The sequence below is a fragment of the Pinus tabuliformis genome, chromosome 7, assembly GCF_031772625.1.
Source record: "Pinus tabuliformis cultivar Carrire ecotype Pingquan chromosome 7, CPIR1, whole genome shotgun sequence".
NCBI lineage: Eukaryota > Viridiplantae > Streptophyta > Pinopsida > Pinales > Pinaceae > Pinus > Pinus tabuliformis.
This window is the reverse complement of record NC_142293.1, coordinates 1,412,112,633-1,412,137,872: the sequence shown is the minus strand read 5'-3', so window position 1 is coordinate 1,412,137,872 and position 25,240 is coordinate 1,412,112,633. Positions and strand designations below refer to the sequence as shown.

Genomic DNA, 25,240 nt, shown 5'->3' with positions numbered 1-25,240 from the left:
TCATCATGATCAAACTCATCACCACTACTAGACAAGGGATCATCAACGTGAGCTACATAAATAATCTGGCTGAGTCTTTGAGGACTCCTAAAACTCCCCTGCAACCTTAGCAGTAGTGGTAGTAGTAGCAACAAAAATAAACATCAAAACTACAAATCACTGATCAACATGATCACTCATGAAAATCATCATTGATTCAGCGCTACTAAAAATGGAATCACCAACAAGAGATACATAAATATCATCTCACTCAAAGTCTTCGAACTTGGATTGCTCGACCTTACAATATGATAGAAATTGAAGTTTAACATGCCTAACTAGTGATTTTGGTTTGAGTGAAGGGTTCATCTCCTCAGCCTTATAATGTGGTAGAAAAATCTTAGCATCCCTAGCCAATTATTTTCCTTTCAGTGAAGGGTACATTATTGTTAAGGACATGGTAGAGGATTTCAACAATCAATACCACCAACATCAACAAAGTTCAAAAATCAATGTCACCAACATCAAGGTCCTTAAAGGGCTTCATGCTCTTGATCAAATGCCAATCTCATACCCTCATGCATGATAAAATCAAATGGAAACAATGCAAACCCCCAAACCATGAAATCCTGAAAACCATTAAGTCTGTTGAATTTTGAGTGAACTCTAAAATTCTAGTTTCTCCATATGAAATCCAATGAGGTCGAAACCACTCTCAAACATCCTGAGTCATCATGGTAATGTTAAAAATTTAGGTAAAATGATGAAAATGAAAAATAAAGGAAATGTCACTTTTACTTCAAGAATTTAACATTACCATCTGGCAGTGATTTCTAGAGTTGTTAGGGTTGATATGTGTGAGGCAAATGAGAAGGGAGGCATGCTTTTCTTAGAAGAGTTCTTGGAGGGGTAGCTAGCCTGGCAATAAATCGGTTAGTTTATGAAGGAACCAGTCCGTTTGTGGGAAAACTGGCAAGTTCCTTCATAAACCGATCGGCTTTTGTGGGTTTTTGGAGAAATAGGCCAATAAACCGGGTTTTTTCTCTGGTTTGACTCGGTCGGCCAATGAACCGGCCAGTTTGACTGGTTTCCGATTCAAGCTAGCTAGTTTTTAAAACTATGGGATGAAGATATCTATAATTTGGTTTCATTTCTGCATATCGACATAATTGATGAGATAGAAATAAAAGGATGACAACATTTGAATAAGCAAGCTAAATTACTAATATATGGGCTAGACATGGCCAAGTACGTTAATCATAGACAACAACATATATGAATTATACAGAAACTATTATTTAAATATGAATTGTTTTGAATATATTGATGTATATGTTATAATGTATGGACAAGTGTTTACATTATAGATAGCATCATTACCAAATGACCACGTGATGACAAAAGCTCCAAAAACAATTAAGGCTCAATAAGATTCCATGATAGGTTGTTGACCCTAGTCTTGAAGGAGGGGTGGAGGTATTGCCCATCCTTTATCCTCCGAAACCTGGAGTCATGGGAGGACTGGGCGAGTCACGCTCCCCTAGACGTGTGATGATGATTGTTGGATGCCTACTAGGAAATCAGGTCGATATAGTTGACGTTGTCATCCTTAAAACCTATGAATGGTTAAATCAGTATAGTTGACGCCATGGCATACTCCAATAGAGGAAGGATAGGATGGGAGCGGAAGAGATTAGGAAGAATAGGGTGATTCTAGAATATCTTGGGAACCTGACAAGGACAAGGTATAACTATTAAGCTTGTAAAAGCTTGTAAAACTATAAATGTTCAAAATTCAAATCCTACATAATTATTCTAATCATTAAATAACTATTGATATACTACATAAAATATAACTTTGGGACGAAGTTTTTTGAAATAGGAGATGTATGACATGACCCACCTACAATTTACAAATAGAACGTAAATAGTAGCATGCATATGATAGCTACATATGCATGTATCACATATGTTGCATTAGTATACATGCAAACCATTTATAAAAGTCCAGTGAATGAATTATTGACATACAAGGTAAATACCTAAACTCACCATAATCAAATAAATATATATACTTATGGAAAACTTGTTATAACACTACCATAAAATAACTAATACATTATTCCAAATATACTAATACAAAATAATTTGATTAAAAAAAAATTATATATATAAACACTAAAGGTTCTAAATTAAATTATTAAAGTTTAAAGAGAATTATGTTGTTATAAAAGAATTAATTTTTAAATTAAAGATCAAACATTAAAAGAAAAATAAAATAATATTAAATAAACCCTAATAAAAAGGGACTACGTAAATTAATAAAATGGTGAGTGTCAAATTAAAACGTGACTATCCACCTTAAATCACTATGAGGAGCCACGCAAAGGGGCAGGGGGCAAGAATCCCCACCTCACAGCCACGGCGGTGGAGGCTAAATGAATGGTGGCTCTCAACAATAAAAGGGAAGGGAGTGCGACAGAGAAGGGATCCTAAGAGGTTGGCCTCGAGAATGCAATGCAAGAAGGAAGAACTTGTTGAAGAATCTAGGGCAATTAGGTGTAGTGTGATTCTTCTTGCCTTGATAACAATTTGTGAAGCACTTTTACAATTATCTTAGCTTGATCTTCTTCTTATTATTAGTGTGTGTGTTTCATCAAACTGCTACCAAAAACATAAAGACAAGAACACAAATGTTGGCTCTCTGCCAAGGCCAAAACCTCTCCTCTTGAGAGGAAAACCCTTTGGTAAGTTTTCTCTTATTGAAAATTCTTTCTTGATCAATGCCAAACCCTAGACCCTTGACTAGAAGATCCTCCAAGCACAAGTCAAGTCATTCTTTTCTCTGCACTATGTTTCCCCGACACTTCATTCTCTAGCACTTCATTCTTCCTTAGTGTGACAGCACTGCAGCCCTAATTCTTGCACGTGAGAGAGGTACCCTAGAGAATTAGGGTCCTTTTTCCTTCGATAGAGAGAGAGTCTTCTTCACTTGACTTGAGAGGCCTTGTAGGCCTAATTTCTAACCCAAACAATGATGAACATGTGACTGTGACCTTACTGTTGATATAACCGCAGACTGTCCTATCTTTTCTCGCACGTGTGACTGTATTAACCCTAGAAAACAGTCCTTAAATCTTCGGTGGTGACTTCTCCTTCTTCGTTGTCCTTGGAGACCTTTCTTTCGTCCTTTAGCTACCCTTTTCTTGCCTCCTTACTTCGCAAATTTCAGAGATATGAATTCGTTGTCTTTAGAGGAGTGGACAGCCTCTATATATAGAGGACTGTCCCTCCTTTAGGCCAACTTACTGCTTTGAGGCCGACTTGTCTTCCTTTGCTGCGATAGGTGCTTTTAATGGTGCCATTGCTTCTTTTGATGGTGTCTTTGCTAGGGGATGACTTGACTTTGCTTGGAGGTTACTTCTTTGACTCTTATACATAATGTAACATACCCTTAAGGTCTTTAACATAATTCTTTTGACCTTTTGATTTACCTATAGCACTTTAACATGTGCTAGACCTACTTCAATGAGCAAGAAACTCATTGACATATATTATGAGAATAATATTTCTTTTCTTAAATAAATACAAATATCAAAAGTACATTTATGAAGACCGAACCTAGTTACATTTCCTTCAACAGAACTTATAGTGAAGAACGAACTACAGTTAGAAAGCCCTTAATTGTCCTTTAAGCTTTTGGGCACGGGGGCCAAATTACTTCAAATTTGAAGTATTTTGGTGTTGGTACCGAGATTTTGCCCAGTTTGGCAGGGAGGTGTTGGTCTTTTGGTAACAAGAGGGAATTTGGAGCATCAACAACGCGGATTGACCTCAACAGCAAAAATAATTTCCAGGTATTCTTCTGTAATTTAAATTTTTTATTTCAATTCTTGTCTGGTTAAAATTTGCACAATCTGGGTTCTACACACTGGTTAATGATAAATTTAGGGCAAAATTATAAATTATGGCATATTTGTTAAGATAAGTTTCATATTCTGGTAACAGTGATTGTCTGAGTAAATTACAAAGATTTGGTATATTTTATGTAATTTAGGGTATTACAAGATCTATGTCACACTGTAATAGTACTGAGGCTAAGACTTTGTTTTTGTGGTGGCACCAAGACCTTCTTTACTAAAACCATCTCATTGTTGTGGCACTTAACCCTTATCATTGAAGTTACACCGAGATAGAGATTGCACCGAGACTATGTTTGTAAATTACAAAGATTTGGTATATTTTATGTAATTTAGGGTATTACAAGATCTATGTCACATTGTAATAGTACTGAGACAAAGACTTTGTTTTTGTGGTGGCACCAAGACCTTCTTTACTGAAACCATCTCACTGTGGTGGCACTTAACCCTTATCACTGAAGCTACACCAAGATAGAGATTACACCGAGACTATGTTTGTAGTAGCACCGAATTTGTGGGGGCACTGAACCTTAATCCGCATTACCTAACTGTGATAGCACCGAGAGTATGCTTGTATCCCATCCGAGCTCCTGTAGTGACACCGAAATGTTTCCTCTGAAATTCTTGTCCGAACTTCACATTGTAATGGCATCGAGACTTCCTCTCCGAGATCCGAACTTCTGTGATTGACATCGAACTATTTATCTTTGAAATCCACTGAAATTATCTGATTGTGATCACTGAAATCATCTTTGAAAATGTGAGCTTCTGTTGTGTATGGGATGTGAGGTTCTAGGCTTGTATATATAGTAGTTCCTTCTTGAAAATAGGCCGACATGACTTCATGAACAGTTGTGTCTTTATTTAAGATCAGGCCAACATGATTCCACTTGAACGAAGCCAACATGATGATGATCTATTTGAAGCCGACATGAGACTTGATGGAGGAGCCTTTGACCAATAAACAAATTTGACTTTGACCCAAATAAATAATCCTAAAGCCTACAATGGAGTCTTGACCTATAACAATTGACCCAAGCATGAAACCCATGCTTTAACAAGTCAATTCAATAATAATAAAAATTCTTTTTGCTTTTCTTTTGACAAATATATTAAATTTTGACTTCAAGTACAATTATGAAGACCAAACCTAGTTACATTCTTCAACACTTATTACAATTGTCTTTGTGACAGTGAGACATTGGTATATATGACTGTGAAACAGTAACATGTATGTATGTATATGTATATATATATATATATATATATATATATATGACAATTATCTTTGGCTATTAATATGACAATTGGTTTGGCAATATATGTGGATGACAGATATATCTCACCCTTGATTACAGCATTATAACAGTGATCACAAGCTCTTGTCGGTAGACACCTCAATATGGCATATATGGCAGTAACCTCTATATGGCATACATTACAGTCACCCTGATATGACGGTGTCCATGACATGACAGTGTGGATGTGACATTGTCGCTATGGCAGATATGATATTTACAGTTATACAATAGCAGCTCTCTTGGACTTGTTTTGTTCAGTTCACAAACGAAGTTGTGAACTGACTTGAGTTGGCCCTAGGTGGCCTAGTGTGATTAATGATGAAAGACTTATGTCTCTTGATATTATTCTTTGTATCCCTGCTGATTGACGATAAGGAGTTGATCCCACTACAGTAATGTAACAGGTGGTATCAGAGTTGATTTAGAAGATCGTGACGAAGGGTTGATCCCACTGTCACTTCGTGACAGATGGTATCAAAGCTGATGAGCGACGGGAAGCTGAATACTTGACATTCGTGACAGGTGATTCAAGGCTGCAAGGAAAGGAGATGGCAGAGATGGCGAAGGACCGCAGATTATGACAAGTGAATCTGGCCATAATGCGGGAAAGGCTTTTCTGAAAGAGGTATTGGAACAAATGGAGAAATGGAGTTCTGAATGGGCTTCGATGAAGGCCGAGAGCATGCAGATGCGGAAAGGCTATGCAAAGATAAAAGAACTTGAAGAACTCAAGGACCAATACGAGTATATAGAATGGGAGTATACACAAAAGGAGGACTTTCTTGGTAAGAAGGTCATTGTAATAGAGAAGGATGAGCTCGACTACATTGACAGACTTGGGGACTACTACCGAAACAATCAGGTAGATGTTCGGAGGCTTAGTTCGATAGAAGAAGTCAATGGGTACTTGATTGGTGCACTTGAAGGGAAAGTTGCAGAGTGCGATGAGGATGTTGCAGATGTGACAACGATGGAGGATGAACTTGAAATTGATCAAGTTGGACCAGGATCGTGCAGTTTGCAGACATTGGTGGATGAGGATATTCACATGGAGAAACCTCATGATGAAGTAAGTATCACTGATACTTGTGTTTCAGTGAGACTTTTGGAAGATGAACCGTATGCAAGGAAGGGCAAAATCAATTTGCCAATGCAATGGAGGATTATACCATGGATGTCTAAGATGAGACCTTGTATGGAGAGGCAAGAATCATTTACTGTTGCGGGACTTGTTGGGGTTGTTTATGACCTTATGATAGAAGGTACAAGGGCCCGTGACAAGGGAGGAACATGATGATCGTTGTGGAAGAATGGGTCATGCTTTAGCCACATGGAGAATTGGCTAAGTGCCCGGCATGACTCATGGACAGATTAGAGGAGGGCACACACTTGAGTATGGTGATACTTGGGTGGACTTCTCATGGCCAAGACCAAGAGGAAGTCTTGGTGGAACCTTCAGTGGGGGAGTCGTGATGGAAGAGACTCATGTGATGATGATATGGTTGGGTGACTGAGTTCACTAGACTAGGATTTGCAGGACTTGGATAAGGATGACCGATTGTTGTGATGGATCTACTTAGTTGGACAACATGGGCAACTTGAGTCATGGACATCAGGTTGAAGACTTGGAGCATGGCAGTCTTATGCGGGGACATTATGCAGGAGCACTTGTAGAGGTGTCACTTATGGGCATCCAATGAGGAGTGCCAAGGCAGGGATGTTATGCAGGTGGATTTGCTGATGTGACATGGAGATGTTTTATTTATGAGCCGATGGGGATGTTGTGCACTCTTGTACAACAAGGCCATGGACTTGAGTGGAGTTGTGAGCAGACTATGGAGCATTCCTACTACATGGAGAGTTGAGGCATCTTACAGAGACCTTTGGACCGAGACATGTATGCTTGCTAGGATGTTGGTTGAAGATGATTCATGGAGCTCATGATGACATAAGGTTGAGACTTTTGGGGACTTCATATATGGTGGACTTAGAGGATCTGATGCATTGAGACGCTGAGGTCAGGGACTTTGATGCAGGATGGGGCGCATACTTTTGAGTACATGTATGGGTGTGCTTGAGAGAGTGACTTGATGAGTAGGATCGATATGAGACACTTTGGAGTGATAGAGTTACAGCGATGATGATGCCTTGGTGGCAACACTTGGGCATGGGTTGAGCCAAGACTTAACCACTTTTATACATGGGAGCTGATCATGGGCAGCACATGGAAGATGAGACAGGTGTATACTTGTTTCTATGGTAGACTTGAGGGATGGCACATTACAGATATGATGGAGCTTGCTTCATGAACCTGGATGTGGCACATCAAGAGTCGGGTTTGATGAGCGGATCTCTTCACTTTGAGGAAATGGATTTTACACATATGGATGATGATGTTGGGATAGATGCGGTCGATTTCATGCAGCATGTTGATACCAAACGTCATGGGCAGCATGTTGCAGATGAGATGAAGACTACTTCATGGACCTGAGCATGGCTTACATTTGATGAAGATGGAGATGGATTCTTGATCAAGTTGATGTTGTGACAGGAGTCTGAGAAACGACTGATGATGGCATGAGGATGTGCATTCTCATGGTTTGGGCGTGACAATTGGATTAGCTACCCAACTAGTTCAATACATGGGGTCCGGAAGTGTGCAGAAATATGTTAGCATTGTGTTGGAGTATCATGACAGCGATTCACACGATGACAACACATGGTGGAGTCAACATGAGAAATGTTGCAGTGGAGATCGCGACAGGATGTGGTTGATGATCATGGATTGAGGAAACTTTCCGATGTATGACATACCTATGGATTATATGGCCTTGGTATGGATATCTTGGTGACAGATGGAAGCTACGTAGGATAGTCGAATTGTCGAGGACGGCAATGACATTAGGTGGGGGAGGATGTAACGCCCTGCGGTTGTCAAGACGGTTGGGCGGCACGGGCGCGCCCATCGGGCGTGCTTGAATGGTGGAAACGAGCGTACCGGCGAGTTAGCGAACGGCTAGACACGAGCGCGAAGGCAAGCTGCAGTTGACGAGTGGACGGACAAGTGTGTACGATGAGCTAAGGCCGCGAGCGGGCAGCTCAAGCCCACGAGCCGACTTGAGCCAAAATAAATGAAGGGGCATGAAACATGGCAGTAACAATGGACGGGCTAACATGTTATGAACCGATGTGTTGCGGTTGGTGGGTCGGCCGAACACCCACACGACGGGCGGACACACATATATATAACCAAACAGAGAGTTGGTTGGAATCACATTCGACAAGTGTGAAGTTCATAGCGGTGGTTCTGCAGTGAGGAGCAGGGCGAAGATGTTATGAACCCGCACGACGAGTGAACCGAAGGTGTGAACGAAGGAGCTCGGGCAGGGCGACACGGCGTGTGCGTCCGCCGAACGAAACGGTGAACGAGTCAGTTGGAGATCTCATGCAGGGTGACCCGCAGGTGGGTGCACCCAGCGAGGATAAACGAAAGTGTTGGTTTGTGAACAAAGGTGCGGCCAGTGTGTGGAGGTGCCCGAGTTGGGTGGCATGGTGACACGGGTAGCGGCGCCTGAGTTGGGCAAACGAAGCGGCAGTTGAACGAACGCATTCAGGGGTAAACGACGAGTTGGGCAAGTCGTGCGGCCACTGTGCGGGCGCGCCGATAAGCTAGGCAACCGAGTTGGCTGGGTGAATGTAAAATTTGACTAAGTGTAAATTTGGGGTTTCCTCAAGATTGTAACTTATATATATATTGTGTTTTTGGGCAGACTCATTACAAGGAGTTGCCCCTCCCTTTATAACTGTTGTGCATTTATGGTTAACGCTGTTTATGGTGAATGTTAATGGTTTTCATTCTGTTATAAAGAAAACATATACTTGGTAAAAGAAAAAAATAAACTAAGTATCCAAAGTAGGCGTAGTCCACGATTGCAAGTATTGATGAAATGAAAGTGGTCAGTGGTGCCGCACCTCCTCCGACATGATGATGATCTATTTGAAGCCGACAGGAGACTTGATGGAGCCTTTGATCAATAAACAAATTTGACTTTGACCCAAATAAATAATCCTAAAGCCTAAAATGGAGTCTTGACCTATAACAATTGTCCCAAGCATGAAACCCATGCTTTAACAAGTCAATTCAATAATAATAAAAATTCTTTTTGCTTTTCTTTTGACAAATATATTAAATTTTGACTTCAAGTACAATTATGAAGACCAAACCTAGTTACATTCTTCAACACTTATTACAATGGTCTTTGTGACAGTGAGACATTGGTATATATGACTGTGAAACAGTAACATGTATATATATATATATGACAATTATCTTTGGCTATTAATATGACAGTTGGTTTGGCAGTATATGTGGACAGCATTATAACAGTGATGACATGCTCTTGTCGGCAGACACCTCAATATGGCAGATATGGCAGTAACCTCTATATGGCATACATTACAGTCACCCTGATATGACGGTGTCCATGACATGGACAGTGTGGATGTGACACTGTCGCTATGGCAGATATGATATTGACAGTTATACAATAGCAGCTCTCTTGGACTTGTTTTGTTCAGTTCACAAACGAAGTTGTGAACTGACTTGAGTTGGCCCTAGGTGGCCTAGTGTGATTAATGATGAAAGACTTATGTCTCTTGATATTATTCTTTGTATCTCAGCTGAACATTTGATGAATATCTAATAAAGATGAATATGGTTGGGTTTTCCCCTTTGTGGGATTTTGCCCTGGTCTCTAACCTAAATCATGGTGTCTCTATTTGTGTATGTTTTTTTCTATTATTGTTCCACTGCATTATTGATGTCATTGTTCTCTCTACATAGCTGCAAATGATGTTATGATGTTATGGAGTGAATGTACTAATGACGAAATAGTTAGAAATTGCAATTATGTTTAGTAGAGAACAATTTAGCCCTAAAATTAACTTTCCCTAATAATGATGTGAGAACCCACATGCCCACCTCTTATCCTCATAAAAAATGAGTCACTAACGACCCCCTACTGATAATGGTCAATGACACTTGCATTTAAATGCGTTAACGGTTTATATAGAAAAGAATTCAAATATCCAGTGTCCTATAAAAAGCAGACATTCAAATTATCAGATATTTTGACCATCAGTTTTCACATATTACATAAATACTATGTGATTATGATCATTAAACTACATGAATTTTAATATCTTATTATTCAGAACCTTCTCCCTGCAACATTTAAATGGCATTATCATCAAAATCCATATGCCTGCACAGATGTCAAAAGATATGATCTTTGCCATCCTGGGATCTCACAGACACTGAGGTTATAACTTAAAAGCTTCAGTCTCTTGATTAAGAGATTTATCGAACACTCAATTATCTAATTAATCCCTTCATCTATCTTACTCTGCCATTCAACTTTATCATACTCCTTTAATCCAAGCAGACCAATTATTCTAATTTCGAGATCTTTGTATGATGACTTACAAACCAATAACCTAGTGTTGAACATGTACAAATTTAAATTTTATTTTGAACGGTGAGTTAACATCAAATAATATGAGCATAATCTTGAGTGCATGCTCATCGAAATTACATGAAAAGGCCATGAACTGACGAAATGGGATATCCAATTAAATCTGAGGAAACAAGTTCCAAACATAATAGTGCACATAATTACCTCCTCTTGATTTTCAATACCAGCAACAACTTCACTGAAACTTATTTCAGAAGCCACAGAGATCCCAACTCCATGAAATCCAATTTTTCTCTGCTCACCTATTTCCCTTTCAACCTGCCAAACAGTAACATAATGGAGTTATGAACTTTGAAGCAAATGTTATTTCTTTTTCCACATAAATTCTATTGTTCTTTCACTACCTGAGGTGGAGGTGGCATGATGTCATAGCAAAGCAATGCCAAAGGATACAAGTGCCCAGGAACACCAGAATGCTCCACAAGTCTCCTCATATTGTCCACTGCTGCAGCATCAAAAGAAGCCTGCCACTCTTGGAATGAGAATCAGAGGTGGGAAACAAAAAATACAATAGGCAGTATGTTTGATGAAGTTAGCTAATGGTAACATTATCAATCAATGCAAGAAATCAAACTAAGATGAAGTGTCTTTAATCTTGTATTGTATAAGCCCATACAAACATGTTCTCATGCCCTACCTTATAAATTGTGACACTCATGGTGTCTGTGATCTTACAAAGCAACAAGGACTCAAAATTATGAGAATTGAGACCTAGTGATTAACTTCAGACTTTTAAGTAAAACAAATTGTAAAAGAACAAACAACAACGCATGCTCTTGGCATTAACAAAATCATAAAATCAAGATGGTTGGCGAAGATGTTTTGAAAGGCAACGTTGTTACGATGCCAGAAATTACTACAAGTGTGGAATAAGATATCCCACATATAGAACATTGTACAAAATTACTTCGTTTAGACACGCTAATGTAGGATAAAAGAACTGCTCTGAAGATGTTGGCAAGGAAAATTGTATCAAAAAGAAATGCAAACCTGTAATATAATCATTTCATACATTTTTATAATAGAAACGATATTGACACAATCCTAAAATTTTGCACTTATAGTAAGTGACAACCACACAGGTTGGTATTCAAACCTAACAGAAAATGTGGGAGATCAATGAAGATGGTTGTGCAAAACACAAACCAACAAAAACCAACTCTAAAGGTAAACATGAATAATATGCGAATGGCCTTAAGCTCCTCAAATTGATGCATATCATTCCAACTTACCAAATATATGTTTTGTTTGTTATGCATTCGATAATTTCCTTCAAATGGCCCCTGTCATGTTGAATTTTGTAGCTATGTGTTGAGAAATCTATAGGGCAGTAGTTAGGATGATTTCTTTTTTCTTGATAATTGTTTGTGATGTCTTTTTACTTTTCTTACTTATTAGCTTCTTCTTTTATTATTATGTTTGTTTTTATTATCAAACAACTACCAAAACAAGAACAACAATAGTACACAAGAACACAAAATATAGGCTGCAAGCCAGGGCCAAAATCTCTCCACTTGAGAGGAAAACCCATAAATCTCCTCTTCTTATAGATTTTTCAATTGACGATTCCAAGACCTCTAGACCAAGACCAATACCCATCCAAGACCAAGTCCATCCTCCTTGATGATGTGCTTCCTTTGTCCAAGTCCAACCTTGTCAAATCTCTTCCAACAGCACAATTTTGACCCCCAGGTTCAGAATTTCAGCCTCTACTACAGGTCTGAAATTTTCGGCCCCTGCCACTACATCCACACATGTGAGCAAAATTTAGCCTTCCAAGGCTTCGCAGCAACTTTGTTTGGTTTGCTTCCTTGTCTAGGGCTGGTAGGTGACCTATTAGGCTCCTCTTCCAGCAACTTTGATCCTCTTCCTGCAACTTGAGAATTTCGACCTTGAAGCAGTAAACCCTAGCCTTCCTTCTTCGCACGTGTGAGAGAGTAGCCCAAAAACCTTCCTTCTTCGTCCTTCTCCTTCTTCACTAGCCTTCTTGTGCTTCTCCTTTGCTTAGATGATGAGAAGTGAATGTGTGTCCAAAGGAGGTCGAGTTCTCTCCTTTATATAGGCTTCTAAGGTGGACATGGCTCCTCAAAATAGGCTGACTTCTTAGTTGCCAGGCCGACTTTGTCTTCGAGGATATTTTGACACTTTTAAATACAAAAATAATTCTCTTTACAAGTTACAATGTGCCCGATGGGATCTTCAACATATGACAATGACTCTTTTGACTTCTTGACCTAGGACAAACCCTATAAGCACTCAATGGGTGCTTGACCTCTAAAATAAAAGACCTTGGGCATGAAACACATCATCCAAAAATAACAATAATAATTTTTCTTTCATTTTACAATATACAAGAATTAAAAGTACATCGCATATTTATGAAGAACAAACCGAGTTACACATTTTTCAACACTATGGTCGGTTTTCATAATGTATATTTTAGCACTTGATGTATTTTATTGAACAATGTAAAGCATGTTCTTCATGCTGGAGTAAAAAGAAAATTTTATTTTTGAGTCATGTCCTTATGTCCTTATTTTATTTTTGAGTCATGTCCTTAAAAGAGAAAAATTTGAATTTTTGAAATTAAATTTTTGGCTCCAAAACTAGTAAAGTCAACTTCCCTCCAAGTCCACTTGTCCCAAGTAGAAGAGACACACATTGATCCAATAGATTACTATATAAAGACAATTCAATCTCCTCCTCAAGGCAACAATTTGATCTCTCTCAAGCAAGAATCTTCTAGGCATCCAAGCGAAGGACAAGAAGGACAAGGAGGACAAAAAAGAAGGACGAATTCATCTCTTTCTCTCTCTATCTAGCTCACACTTGTGGAAGATCTCTCTCTCTCTCCAACTCGCATAATTTTTTGGGCAAGTTGTAGTTGCAAAGCCGAAATTTCTAGGTAGTTGCAAGGCTAGATTTCTGTGTTTCTAGGTAGTTACTGGGAGTCTGAATTACGGACTAGAGCAGAACTAGAAGGATGAGTTGCTAGGTCAAATTGGAGGCTTGACTTGGAGGGTGTTGATTAGGTTTGACCATAGATTTGTTGAAGGTCAGTTTGACCTGGTTGATAACTAGAAGTCTGGGTGTGTCTCTTGTTGAAAAGAAGAATTTCTCTATTGAAAAGATTGTTGGGTATTTCCCCAAGTGGGTTTCCCCAGGGTTAATCTTGTGCTCTCTTTGCGCATTGTGATCTCTATTGTTCTATTGTTTTTATATGGTTGAATTTTTGAAGTATAATTGCTTAATGATATACTGGGAAAATTGAAAGGAGATCAACATCATTAGAAGTAATTATCTGTTTTCAGAAATATTGTGATTGTATCTGTTGCACTTGAAAAATCAACATGGTATCAGAGCTCCAATGAAGTAAGGAACACTAACATCACTCTTGAAGAAGTCTACTTTGAGATCACTACTGTTGAGACCTTCTTGACTATTGATGCACATCCATGGCTTCCTCTATGACGTCAAAGAACAAGTTAGAAGAGGCTTCAAACTTCAAAGCTTGGAAAACTAGGATTGATCTTATTCTTGCAAAGAATAAAGTTTTGGATATTGTGAAGGGCAACAATGTAGAACCGAAAGATAATGCAAGAAAAGAGAAGTTCAAGGATGATGACATTACTACCATGAGTCTTCTTGTGGATTCCATCAAAGATCATCTAATCCCCTATATCTCAAAGCCCCAAACTCAAAAGAAAATGTATGATGCCCTAACTAATCTATTTACAATCAACAACATTGGTCAAGTCATGAGTCTAAAGAATGAGCTTCATGTTGATTTTGTAGTTGCAAACAAGACTGGAACAATTTTCAAACTGATAACTACTTCCAATGATACAATTTGACTTCTTTTAGAGCATTCCAATCATTAAACAGTTATACATGAAAATTTCATCCATTAACTTCAATAGCGCAATAGATACCATAGTAATAATGAAACAAGAAGACACCAAAATTTCTTGGGACAAAACCCCACAAGGGGGAAAACCTGGTAATCTTTCCTTATGAGAGAGAGTTCAATTCATCAATTGTACATCAAAATATTCCAGTGAAAATGCCAACCTTTGACTTCAATAAATGCCAAGTTAAAACTAATCAAATGACAGAGAATAAGTCAATGTTTGTTCACAGTCAAAGTCTACACAAGTAGGCTGAATTTCAGCCTGAGACTATTGTTCAAAGGGTCGAAATTCGATCCTACAATTTCCATAGAGAATTCAGTCAAACCTCGGTCAACGGCCCAAAAAAAGACAAAATTTCAGTGAATGAAAAGTCAACAAACCACAAAATATTCGGTTTCCAAACCTCAATCAATAGCTCAGCCAAACAACAAAAAAATGGTCAATTCAACACTGACCAACCAAGGTCAAAGCTTGTTGGTCAGTGTAGAGATAATTCTTCTTCTTCCTCGCACATGTGAACAAATCTCCTTGTGATTGGTTGAATGAATGAGTGATGTGATAATGCCAAATGAGATCCAACGAATACCAATTTATGTGTGTCAAGATGTGGGTTTTGATCTTGGGGTCAAACCCTCTTCAAATGGTGGGGTCGACTTGTCCATTTGAGACTGACATGGACAGCTGGAAGATAAATAATTTCTCCTTTGATTTTACCAATGAAAATACCAACCATAACTAATATTTTCAACACTCCCTCTTAGCTAGCGAGGTACTTTTCATTCTCTCTCAAGATCAATCTCCCCGACCAATCCATTGGTCTCTCAATAATGTCCTAAGGGAGAGATCAGATGTATAAATTTTGTTAATTTTTAGGGTTGGATTGTTCTTTTTTGTAGATAATTGCAATTTTATACTTCTCAACATTTTCATATAGATTTCATCTCATAACATCATTTCATCATTACCAATTATGTAGAGAGAACAATAACATCAATAATGCAACGAAACAATAAAGGAACAAGAGAAGAAAAACATACACAAAAGAGACACTAGGATTTAGGTCAAAGACTAGGGCAAAACCCTACAAGGGGGAAATCCCAACCAGATTTTTCTTCTATTCAATATTCATCAATTGATCAACTAAGATACAAAGTACAATACGAATGAGATGCATTAATTACATCAGGCCTCCTAGGGCCAACTCAAGTCAATTCACAACATTGTTAATGAATTGAATGCTCTAGTCTTTAAAGAGATGTTGCCATATCATTATCACAAGTAGCATTTGTCTCTATCAAGATCTCTGCATCATTCATCATGTCACTGCCGTCAAGGTGTTGAGAAATCTAAGGGCAGCTAGATTATGTGATTTCTCTTACTTTGATAACTGCTTGTGATGTATTTTTTCTTATCTTGATTGGATTCTTTTTCACCTTAATTATTATTTTCTTTTCATCAAACAACTACCAAACCATAAAGAACAGTGAGACAAAAGGACACAAGATATATGCGACCATCCAAGGCCAAAACCTCTCCAGTTGAGAGGAAAACCCACAAGAATTATTCTCTTCTTATATAATCTTCAAATGACAAGTTTTCAAGACCTATGACCCTTGACCAAGACTCCTACAAGACCCAGTCAAAGCTCCTTCTTGATGAACTTCTCTTCCTCCAAGTCAAAGTTGGTCAAACTTGTTACACTACTTCAGATTTCGGCCCTAGATCAAAATTTTGGCTAGCTATTGTAGACCTGCAATTTCGGCTTCTTCTTCAAAAACACTAGGTCACACATGTGGCTTGGATATGGACAAACTTTCCTCCTTTCTTCTTCGCTTGACTTGACTTCCCTTCCTTGAGAATTTGGCTTGCTAGAGAGACCTTTCTTAACCTAGAACTTGGCCCTTGAAGATGACTGCAATTAGGTACTTGTTGTTGCAAAAGGATACCCTAATCCACTTCACATGTGTGAGAAGAATACCCAAAAACAGTGCCATAAATTCGATTTCCTTTTCTCCTTCTTGTCCTCTTCTTCTTCGCACTTTTCCTCTTCCTTAATCAAACTTGTGTGAGAGATGAGTGAGTCCTTTAATGATGCCGATACCTCCTTTATATAGGCTTCATGTCCATATTTGAGGATCGACTTGTCACTGTCTTTAGGCCGACTTGTTGCTTGAGTAGGTCGACTTGTTCATTGCACCGTGACAAGGTCTTGGAGGGTCTTTTGACTCAACTTTGACTTAAATAAATTCATTTTACAATATGTAACATGCCCAAGAAGGGTCTTTCATACATGACAATGACTTTCTTGACTTGTACACTAAATGACAAGCCCTAGAAGCTCACAATGGGAGCTTGACCTATAATAAATTTCTCTTGAGCATGAAACTCATGCCTTGATAATAACAATAAATTTATTTTTCTAATTACATGAAATCATGATTACATATGTCATTATGAAGACTGAACCTAGTTACATATTTCAACACAAGGTACATACATAAGGTTACAACCATCATCTCACATCACTGTCATTAAAGGAAGTGTCATTGTTGAGCATACACATCACTGTCATAGAACATCATATACATCATAGGTTATACATCATTGTCAAGTGTAGACATCACTGCAAAAGTCACTATGCATCATAAGAGCAAGGTTTCTATCTCCAGTATTTAAGGTCACGGCCATGTACATCATGATCGTAGACACAAAGATCATTGACATATCCATCAAGACCACTGTTATTAGACCCATTATTGTTATCGTTGTTACATCATTATCATTGAGAGTTACTCTGTCATATATTAACATACATTACTGCCTAAAATATGCTGCCAGATATTAGGTTACTGCCATTCTAAGTTACTACCATATCCAAGGTTACTCTTTGTCAGACATAGAGATATATGAGCCATACCACAGAGATTATGTGAAACATAGCATAGAGATCATGTGTGCCATACTACAAAGATCATGGGTGCCATACCAACGAGATCATATGAAACATACCACCGAGATCATGCGCGCCATACCACAGATATCACTGGTGCCACTGTAATCAAACCACAAAATGCGAGTTATTGTAATCCAAACCACAATAATGCTAGCCAAAGAAATACATATACGAGTCACAATGTGAGCCATAGAGAATGTCATACAAACCACTGTAATGCAAGCTTTGGAGATCACAATGCGAGCCACAGAGAATGGCATATGAGCCACTATAATGCAAGCTTCGGAGACCACAATGTGAGCCACGGAGAATGTCATACAAGCCACTGTAATGCAAGCTTTGGAGATCACAATGCGAGCTTTAGAATGAATATGGAAGTCACTATAATATGAAGCGAGCCATATAATAGAAGTGAGTTTCCTGAACAAAGATCTGAGCCACAAAATAGAAGTGAGTTTCCAGAACAAAGGTCTGAGACATAGAATAAAAGTGAGTTTCCTAAACAGAGATCTAAGCCACAAAATAAAAGAAAACCATAGAGGATGCATCCAAATCACAAAAGATAGACCCGAGTTTAGTCATTAAGATAAGCCAAATGTCCATCACAGAAGGAGGCCGAAAATCCACCACAAAACCAAGTTTTTATCTGCCTCAAAAGATCACCAAATTTTCTTGTCAAATTGTGGAACTTAGATGCCAATTTATAGTTGATGGGTCATCAGAAGGGTCACGACTTTAGGTGAGCCGAATTGACCAAATTTGAAATTTGAAATTTAATGTTTCCCTCTTTGAATTGGAGCCGACTTGATGAAGAATTTAATAAATTTCTCTTAACCCCAAATGCATTTAATCACATCAATTAACAATTAATATTGTGTATCTAATCAGGTGCAGGATTTCTATAGGTAAAGGGGTTCTATTGGAATTTCTCCCTGGCTACTAATTTCAATAAATCTCATCATAAGGAAAGATACATAGCATCAAGCTCATCCCACAAGCCAAAACAAATGGCATCAAGGTCAGAACCCAACTGACCATGGAATCAATTAATGAGGCCAAACTCTCCAACCATTTGAAATGGTTCTAAGTCAAGCACAATGACCCAAGAGAATATTCAAAATCAGTTTTCCTGACTAAGTCCACTTGGTGTCTTAGTGAAACACAATGACCAAAGGAATAAAACTCAAAAATCGATGTCCTCGACCAAACCCACTAGTCTTTTAGTCAAACACAATGACTTAAGGAATTACTTCAAGCCTCAGAACCAAACTCCCCAACCATATTGGTTTCTTAGTCAATCTCAATGACCCAAGGGAGTAACCAGGACAATCTTCCCGACCATAAACCATGGTCTCTCAACTAAGCCCAAGGAAGATTGTCAATCTCATGATGTTATACAATCAATGCTCCCTCTCTCCAAGAGAGGGATTCTTAGCCACTCCAAGCTTTTCTCTGAAATAAGCAAACCTCATTCGGGACAATGGCTTCATTAAAACATCAGCAACCTGCTCATCAATAGGGGATGTATTTGAACCTCACACCTCCTCTCTGGACAATGTTCTAGATGTAATGATACTTGATCTCAATGTGCTTCGACCTATCATGAAAAATTGGATTCTCATAAAACTTTACACAACTTTGATTGTCACAATATACAATGGTTGATTCCAACACTTGATCAAACAAACCAGCAAACAGCTTTCGAAGTCAAACTACTTCACAACGGGATGAACAAGCAGCTATATACTCAGCTTTAGCCGTACTAAGAGCAATAGAAGTCTACTTCTTACTTGACCATGATATCATAGCAAAGCCCAAGCTAAAACAAAAACTAGAAGTGCTCTTTCTATCTTCAGTTCATTCAGCCCAATCAACATCTATAAAACCATGCAACTACCATTCTCCATTAGAAAGATATCTCAAACCATAATCAATGGTGTTGCATAGATATCTCAATATATGTTTCACTGCAACCCATTTCACATGTCGGGGCTCAACCAAGAATTGGCTCAATGTGTTCATAGCATAGCAAATATCAACTATGGTGTTAACCAGATAGTTCAATGAACCAATAAATTTTCGATACATAGAGGGATCAACCAGATCAGAATCACAATCTCGCAACTTTTCAAATTTTCCACCATGGGAGTGTCCATCACATACAATCCATCATGCCAAATTTCTGAAGGATCTTAATGATGTACTTTCCTTTCCTAACAAAGATTTCACCAAGCTTTTGCCATATTTCCAATCCCAAATAGTAATTCCTAAGACCAAGATCCTTCATCTCAAATTCAAAAATCTGCTCCCTCTTACACTAGACAATAAAATTCTCAGCCCCTGTCAGAAGTAGATCACTGACATACAATAGCAAAATCAAAGGCTCTCCTTCAACAACTTTGAAGTACAGATTAGGATCAACATCACTCTTTGTGAAACCAAGACTCAACAAATAGCCATCAATACGAGAGCACCATGCACGAGGAGCTTGCTTAAGCCCATGCAAGGCTTTCTTCAATTTACAAACACGTGTCTCTCTATTATGAATCTTAAAGCCTTGAGGTTGTTCAATATATACTTCCTCTTCAATGACTCCATTAAGAAACACAATTTTAACATCCATTTGATGCAGTTTTTGTTGATTTTCCTCGAAAAATCAAGACTACTACAATTTTTCAAACTAATAATTATTTCCAATGATAAAATATTATTTCTTTAGAGCAATCCAAACATCAAGCAATTATACATGAAAAATTTCAACCATTAACAATAGAGTAATTGTAGAGATCACAGTAAACAATAAGAGACACCAAAATTTAGGCCAGCGGTCAGGGAAAAACCCACAAGGGGAAAACCCAACAAATCTTTCCTTATGAGAGGGAGTTCAATTCATCAAAATGCACATCAGAATATTCAAAGCAAAATTCCAATCTTCTAACCTCAATAAATGTCAAGTCAAACTAGTCAAATGAGAGAGAAAATAGTCAACATTGGTCCAAGTCAAAGTAACTACAACAGAGGGGCCGAATTTCGGCCTAAGGTAGCTAATTACAAGGGCCTGAAATTCGGCCTATAATCCCACAGTGAAATCTCGATCAAATCACAGAATTTGGCCACAGGTCAACTCTCGGTCAACGAGCCCAAAATAGAGCAAAATCTCAATCAAAGATAGTCAATGAACCATGAAGAATCTCGGCCTCCAAAACCAATGAAGAGCTCAGTCAAACAAAGAGAAATGAACCACGGTCAATGCAAGTCAAAAAAATGTCAAGAGGTTCGTCAATGCAGAAGTCAAATCTCCTTCTTCTCTTCGTACGTGTGATCTTCTTCTTCTTATTTCAGATCGAATGAGTGAGATGGATGGATGCCAAATGAGATCAAACAAACTCCAATTTATACATGTGCTAGGAGGTGGGTTTTGACCTTGTTGTCAAACACTCTCAATGAGTGGGGTTGATTTGTGCAAGTGAGACCGACTTGGCCAACATATAAATTCATAATTTCTTCTTTGATTTTCCAATGAAAATAAAGACTGCAACTACCAATTTTCAACAGTTTCCAACCTATAATAGAAGTAAGAGCAATAAAAGATCTAATAGAAGAATACGTAGCAACAGGAGCAAATGTGTCTTCATAATCTTCTTCGTCTTTCTAGGAGAATCCATAGCCCACAAATCTTGCCTAGTACTTCTCTATGCTTCCATCAGTTGAATGCTTGATTTTGTAGATCCATCTGGAAGACACAACATATTTTCATTCAGGCCTTGGCACGATTTCCCATACATCATTCTTCAATGTGGACTGGTACTCTTCAATCATAGCATCTTTCCAAACTTTATGTTTAGTTGCCTCTTCATAGGTGGATAGCTCAAATTCAATGATCATACACATCAATGCTGCATAACCTGAATACTTCTTTGGCCTCTTGCTTTCTCTAAAGGTCCCACAAGGTGTTGCATGTCCTTCTGCTTCTTTTAAACTTCTTTCAAGCCAAGTTGGTTTTTTTCTAGTCTTGCTCAATCAACAAATTCATGTGGTTCATCTTACTCTTCTAGAGGATCTAGTGCCATAGGTTCAGGCTCTTTAGGTTTTGATTCCACATTCTTAAGGGTCACCTGCATTTCATCACTAGAGTCCTTTGGACTTCCAAAAAGCAACATCCTCATCAAAAATGACATTCCTACAAGTATCAAGTAATTCTTGTCCCGGTACATAGATTCTAAAACGTTTTCAATTTTCATTGTAGCCAACAAAAGTTCCCTTCTTCCCGGAAGGTTCCAACTTTGTTCTTTTCTCCTTGGGCACATGCACATTAATAGGGCAACTAAAAATTCTTAAATGTTCAACATTGGGCTTTTCACCTGTGAAGGCTTCTACAAGAGTCTTGTACTCCAAGATTTGATGAGGACATCTATTTTGAACATAAACAGATGTTATTGAAGCTTCTCCCCATAGAAACATAGGCATCTCTTAATCACGAAGCATGGCTTTAGCAGCATCCATAACGATTATGTTTGTCTTTTCGGCAATTCCATTCTGTTGAGGACTGTAGGGAACTATCAGCTCCCTCTTAATTCCAACATCCTTGCAAAAATCAATGAGCTCCTTGGATATGTATTCTCCTCCATTGTCAGACCTTAATGTCTTGATCCTTCTTCCTGTAGCATTTTCAACCTGTGCCTTGAATTCCTAAAAAATTTCAAACACTTCATCCTTGGATTTTGTTGACGGTGGTGGAAATCTGTCAACCAAGAGGGTCTTCCTGATGAAAATTCTCGATCAGACTTCGCACTATTTGATGTGGGAGCCCTTCCATAAATAAGACCTGGTTGCCATATGTTCTTAGAGATTTGCCTTGGCTACAATGGTCAGCACAAGAGAGTAATGCACATGTACTTTCGAATGAACAAGTGGGAATGCCTTGTGGAATGTTTAGCTGCAGAATGTATCAAGGTTCTTCTATCGAAAGGGAGAGAAAAGTGAGCCTTTAAAAGAAAAGTAATAGTACTAATCTAGTAAAGACACACGAGCATATACATATGAATGAATCATTGGAAAACTAGCGAAATAGTTCACATGGAAGCAACAATTGTTAAAACACATACAACACACCTTCAACAAGATAAGTACCAAAGCCACTGAAATAGTTCAATTTCCTTAGTACAGATGAAAACAACATACATCACAAACATTCAAAGAATAATCTTACAATATTTACGACATATGCATGAAAGTGTGTTGGCTCAACGAGCTTTGAAATTAAGCAAAAGTTCCAAGGTACATCAGTAACTTGAATACCACTAGCTCCAGTAGTGGAGCGTTAGAGCAACCACTTGCTCCTCCAAAAGAATTATCTTCCTCTCTAATGCCTAGTAGGAGGATCCAAGGTGAAAAGTCCTTTGCATGAGCTATGAGGGTGTATATATAACAAATGGGGTGACCATTCACCTCCTTTGTGAATATTGGACTACCTTCATGACTGTTTGACCTCTCTATGACCTTTTGACTCCTTCATGACTGTGTGATGATATGGCAATGTCAAGCCATTCTTTATGTTGTTGACTTCATGTCTTCTTGAAAGATAGTACATGTTCTTCTTCTTCCTCCTCCATAAAGCTTGTAGGGAGTCTTCACTATGATCTTAATCTCCAACTGTTATCACAATTTGGTGTCCCTTTGTCTTTTCTTGATTGATCAACTTGTCTTTGCAGCTACAAAGGTGTCTTCTAGCAGGGTCTCCTTCTTCATCTCCTCCATCATCATCCTGTCATAACATGATATAATACCTGCAATTGAAATCCACTCATGATAAGACGACATCAATTTGATAAACCCCTAGTCTAACATGCTTCATGACAACCATTAACTAAGTCGGAACCGAGTGATAAGTTGAGAGATTGGCTCAAGGATTGCGCAGTTGTGCAGCTCATGAGGTCAAGGGCCAGGACTGAGCATTGAGACTATGTAATGCACAATTCAAGCTAGCCAGGGCAAGACAACTACGCAGTTGAGGGGCTCAAGGGGTCAGGCTAGAGGTTTGAGGCTTGAGGTTTCCCACTGCACAATTTTGGAGGGACAATGGCTAAGGGCTTGGCAGTTCAAGAGCTCAAGCTAAAGGCTTGATGCTTGAGACTAGACAGTGCCCAGAGGAGGCTAACTAAAGGCAAAGACTACGCACTTCTAGAGCTCAATGGTCGGGACTGAGCACTGAGATTGCACAATGCGCAGTTATGGAAGGAAAGAACTACACATTATGCAGTTCCAAGAAGCAAGGTCCAAGCTTGAGGGATGAGACTACGCAGTGCGTAGTTCGAGAAGGCTGAGTGAGATCAAGTTGCTCGGGAATGCACTTTTCTGGATTTGGCTAAGTGTAGGATCAGTAAGGCTAAAGTGAACAAGGACAAAACTTGAGCATGATCACACACTTAAAACAGTTGACAACACAACATTGATCACTCAAAACACATGAACAGCATACTTCCCACAATGTGACAACTTTGCAACAGTTTGTTAATCAAGGTTGTCATTGATGTCAATATGGCATTATTGGGATGGAAAATATTCTTGTGATGCATAATATGATGATGTCCTTGCTCATGATGACAAGTCCCTCTTGTTTGATAAGGATGCCATTAATGAAGATGTCAAGCTATTAATGATGCCATTAATATGTCAAGCCACTAATGAAGTCCTGGAACTAACTATGATGTTTCCAAGTGCATTAATGAAATCCTTGCAGTGTTGAAGATGATAAAACTCTAAGCATTGTTGATGAAGTCCTAGAATTGTTGATGTAAACCCTATACTACATGATGCCTTAACCTTAGAATTGTTGATAAGATGCTCTAGATTTTGTTGAAGCAAAACCTAGTAGATAAAGCATGCCCTAATATGCTCTTGGTGATAAGTTGAAGAAAGCTTGGCCCTAAAACTGGAAGTTTAGTGTGCACTTATCAAATCTTTAGATTAACATAAACTAAAACTGTGTGAAGGTAAATTCAAGGGTGAAAACACTACATTCTGTCAGCAATAAAAAAAATACAACAGATACAAGGAAGCTAACTTCACATAAAATATACATATCAAGATGACATGGATGAAGCATATCATGATGACATTATGACCCTAAATATTAATGTCTACTTGTTTTTATAAATCCTAAACATTAGTTCTAAAATCTTAATTCCTAAACACCTACGCAAACATCATACATCTATACCATTACCATGTACATAAAATTACTTTGTTTAATGGCAGACAAACATGGCATACATGTTTCCTATGGCCATACATGGCAGACAATGTATAATTGCAGCATGTACATGATACAATGGCAGACAAGGCCTTTTACATGGCAGACAAGTCTTTTGATGAGATACAACACTCGCATGGCAGACAAGTCTTTTGCATGGTTCTTATATCATCCATCTTTCACATGGCAGACAAATGTGATGCATGTGTGATACATCACATGGCAGACCAATATTTGACATGTCCTCTTCAAGTTGTCGTGCTGCTAATAAAGGATAGTATGAGACTACAGGTCATAAAAAAAAAGAGGGACACCAAGTTTACGTATTTAAATATCTTTCTCTGCACATGTCGGCTTCCTCCTTCCAAATACTCCTTGTCGGCTCACCTT

At 38.4% G+C, this 25,240-nt stretch overlaps 1 protein-coding gene across 3 annotated transcripts in view; it reads right to left on the bottom strand.

Moving 5' to 3' along the window:
* The window catches only part of ATS1 (phospholipid/glycerol acyltransferase family protein), a 249,514-nt gene that overhangs the window by 100,553 nt on the left and 123,721 nt on the right, over window positions 1–25,240 (bottom strand). For all 3 annotated transcript variants that reach the window (XM_089459840.1, XM_089459841.1, XM_089459839.1), the window contains exons 10-11: window positions 11,079–11,198; window positions 10,879–10,992 (exon numbers count right to left, since the gene is read on the bottom strand). In XM_089459840.1, the coding sequence (XP_089315966.1) occupies window positions 10,879–10,992; window positions 11,079–11,198 (234 nt within the window). The remainder of the gene's footprint in view (window positions 1–10,878; window positions 10,993–11,078; window positions 11,199–25,240) is intronic.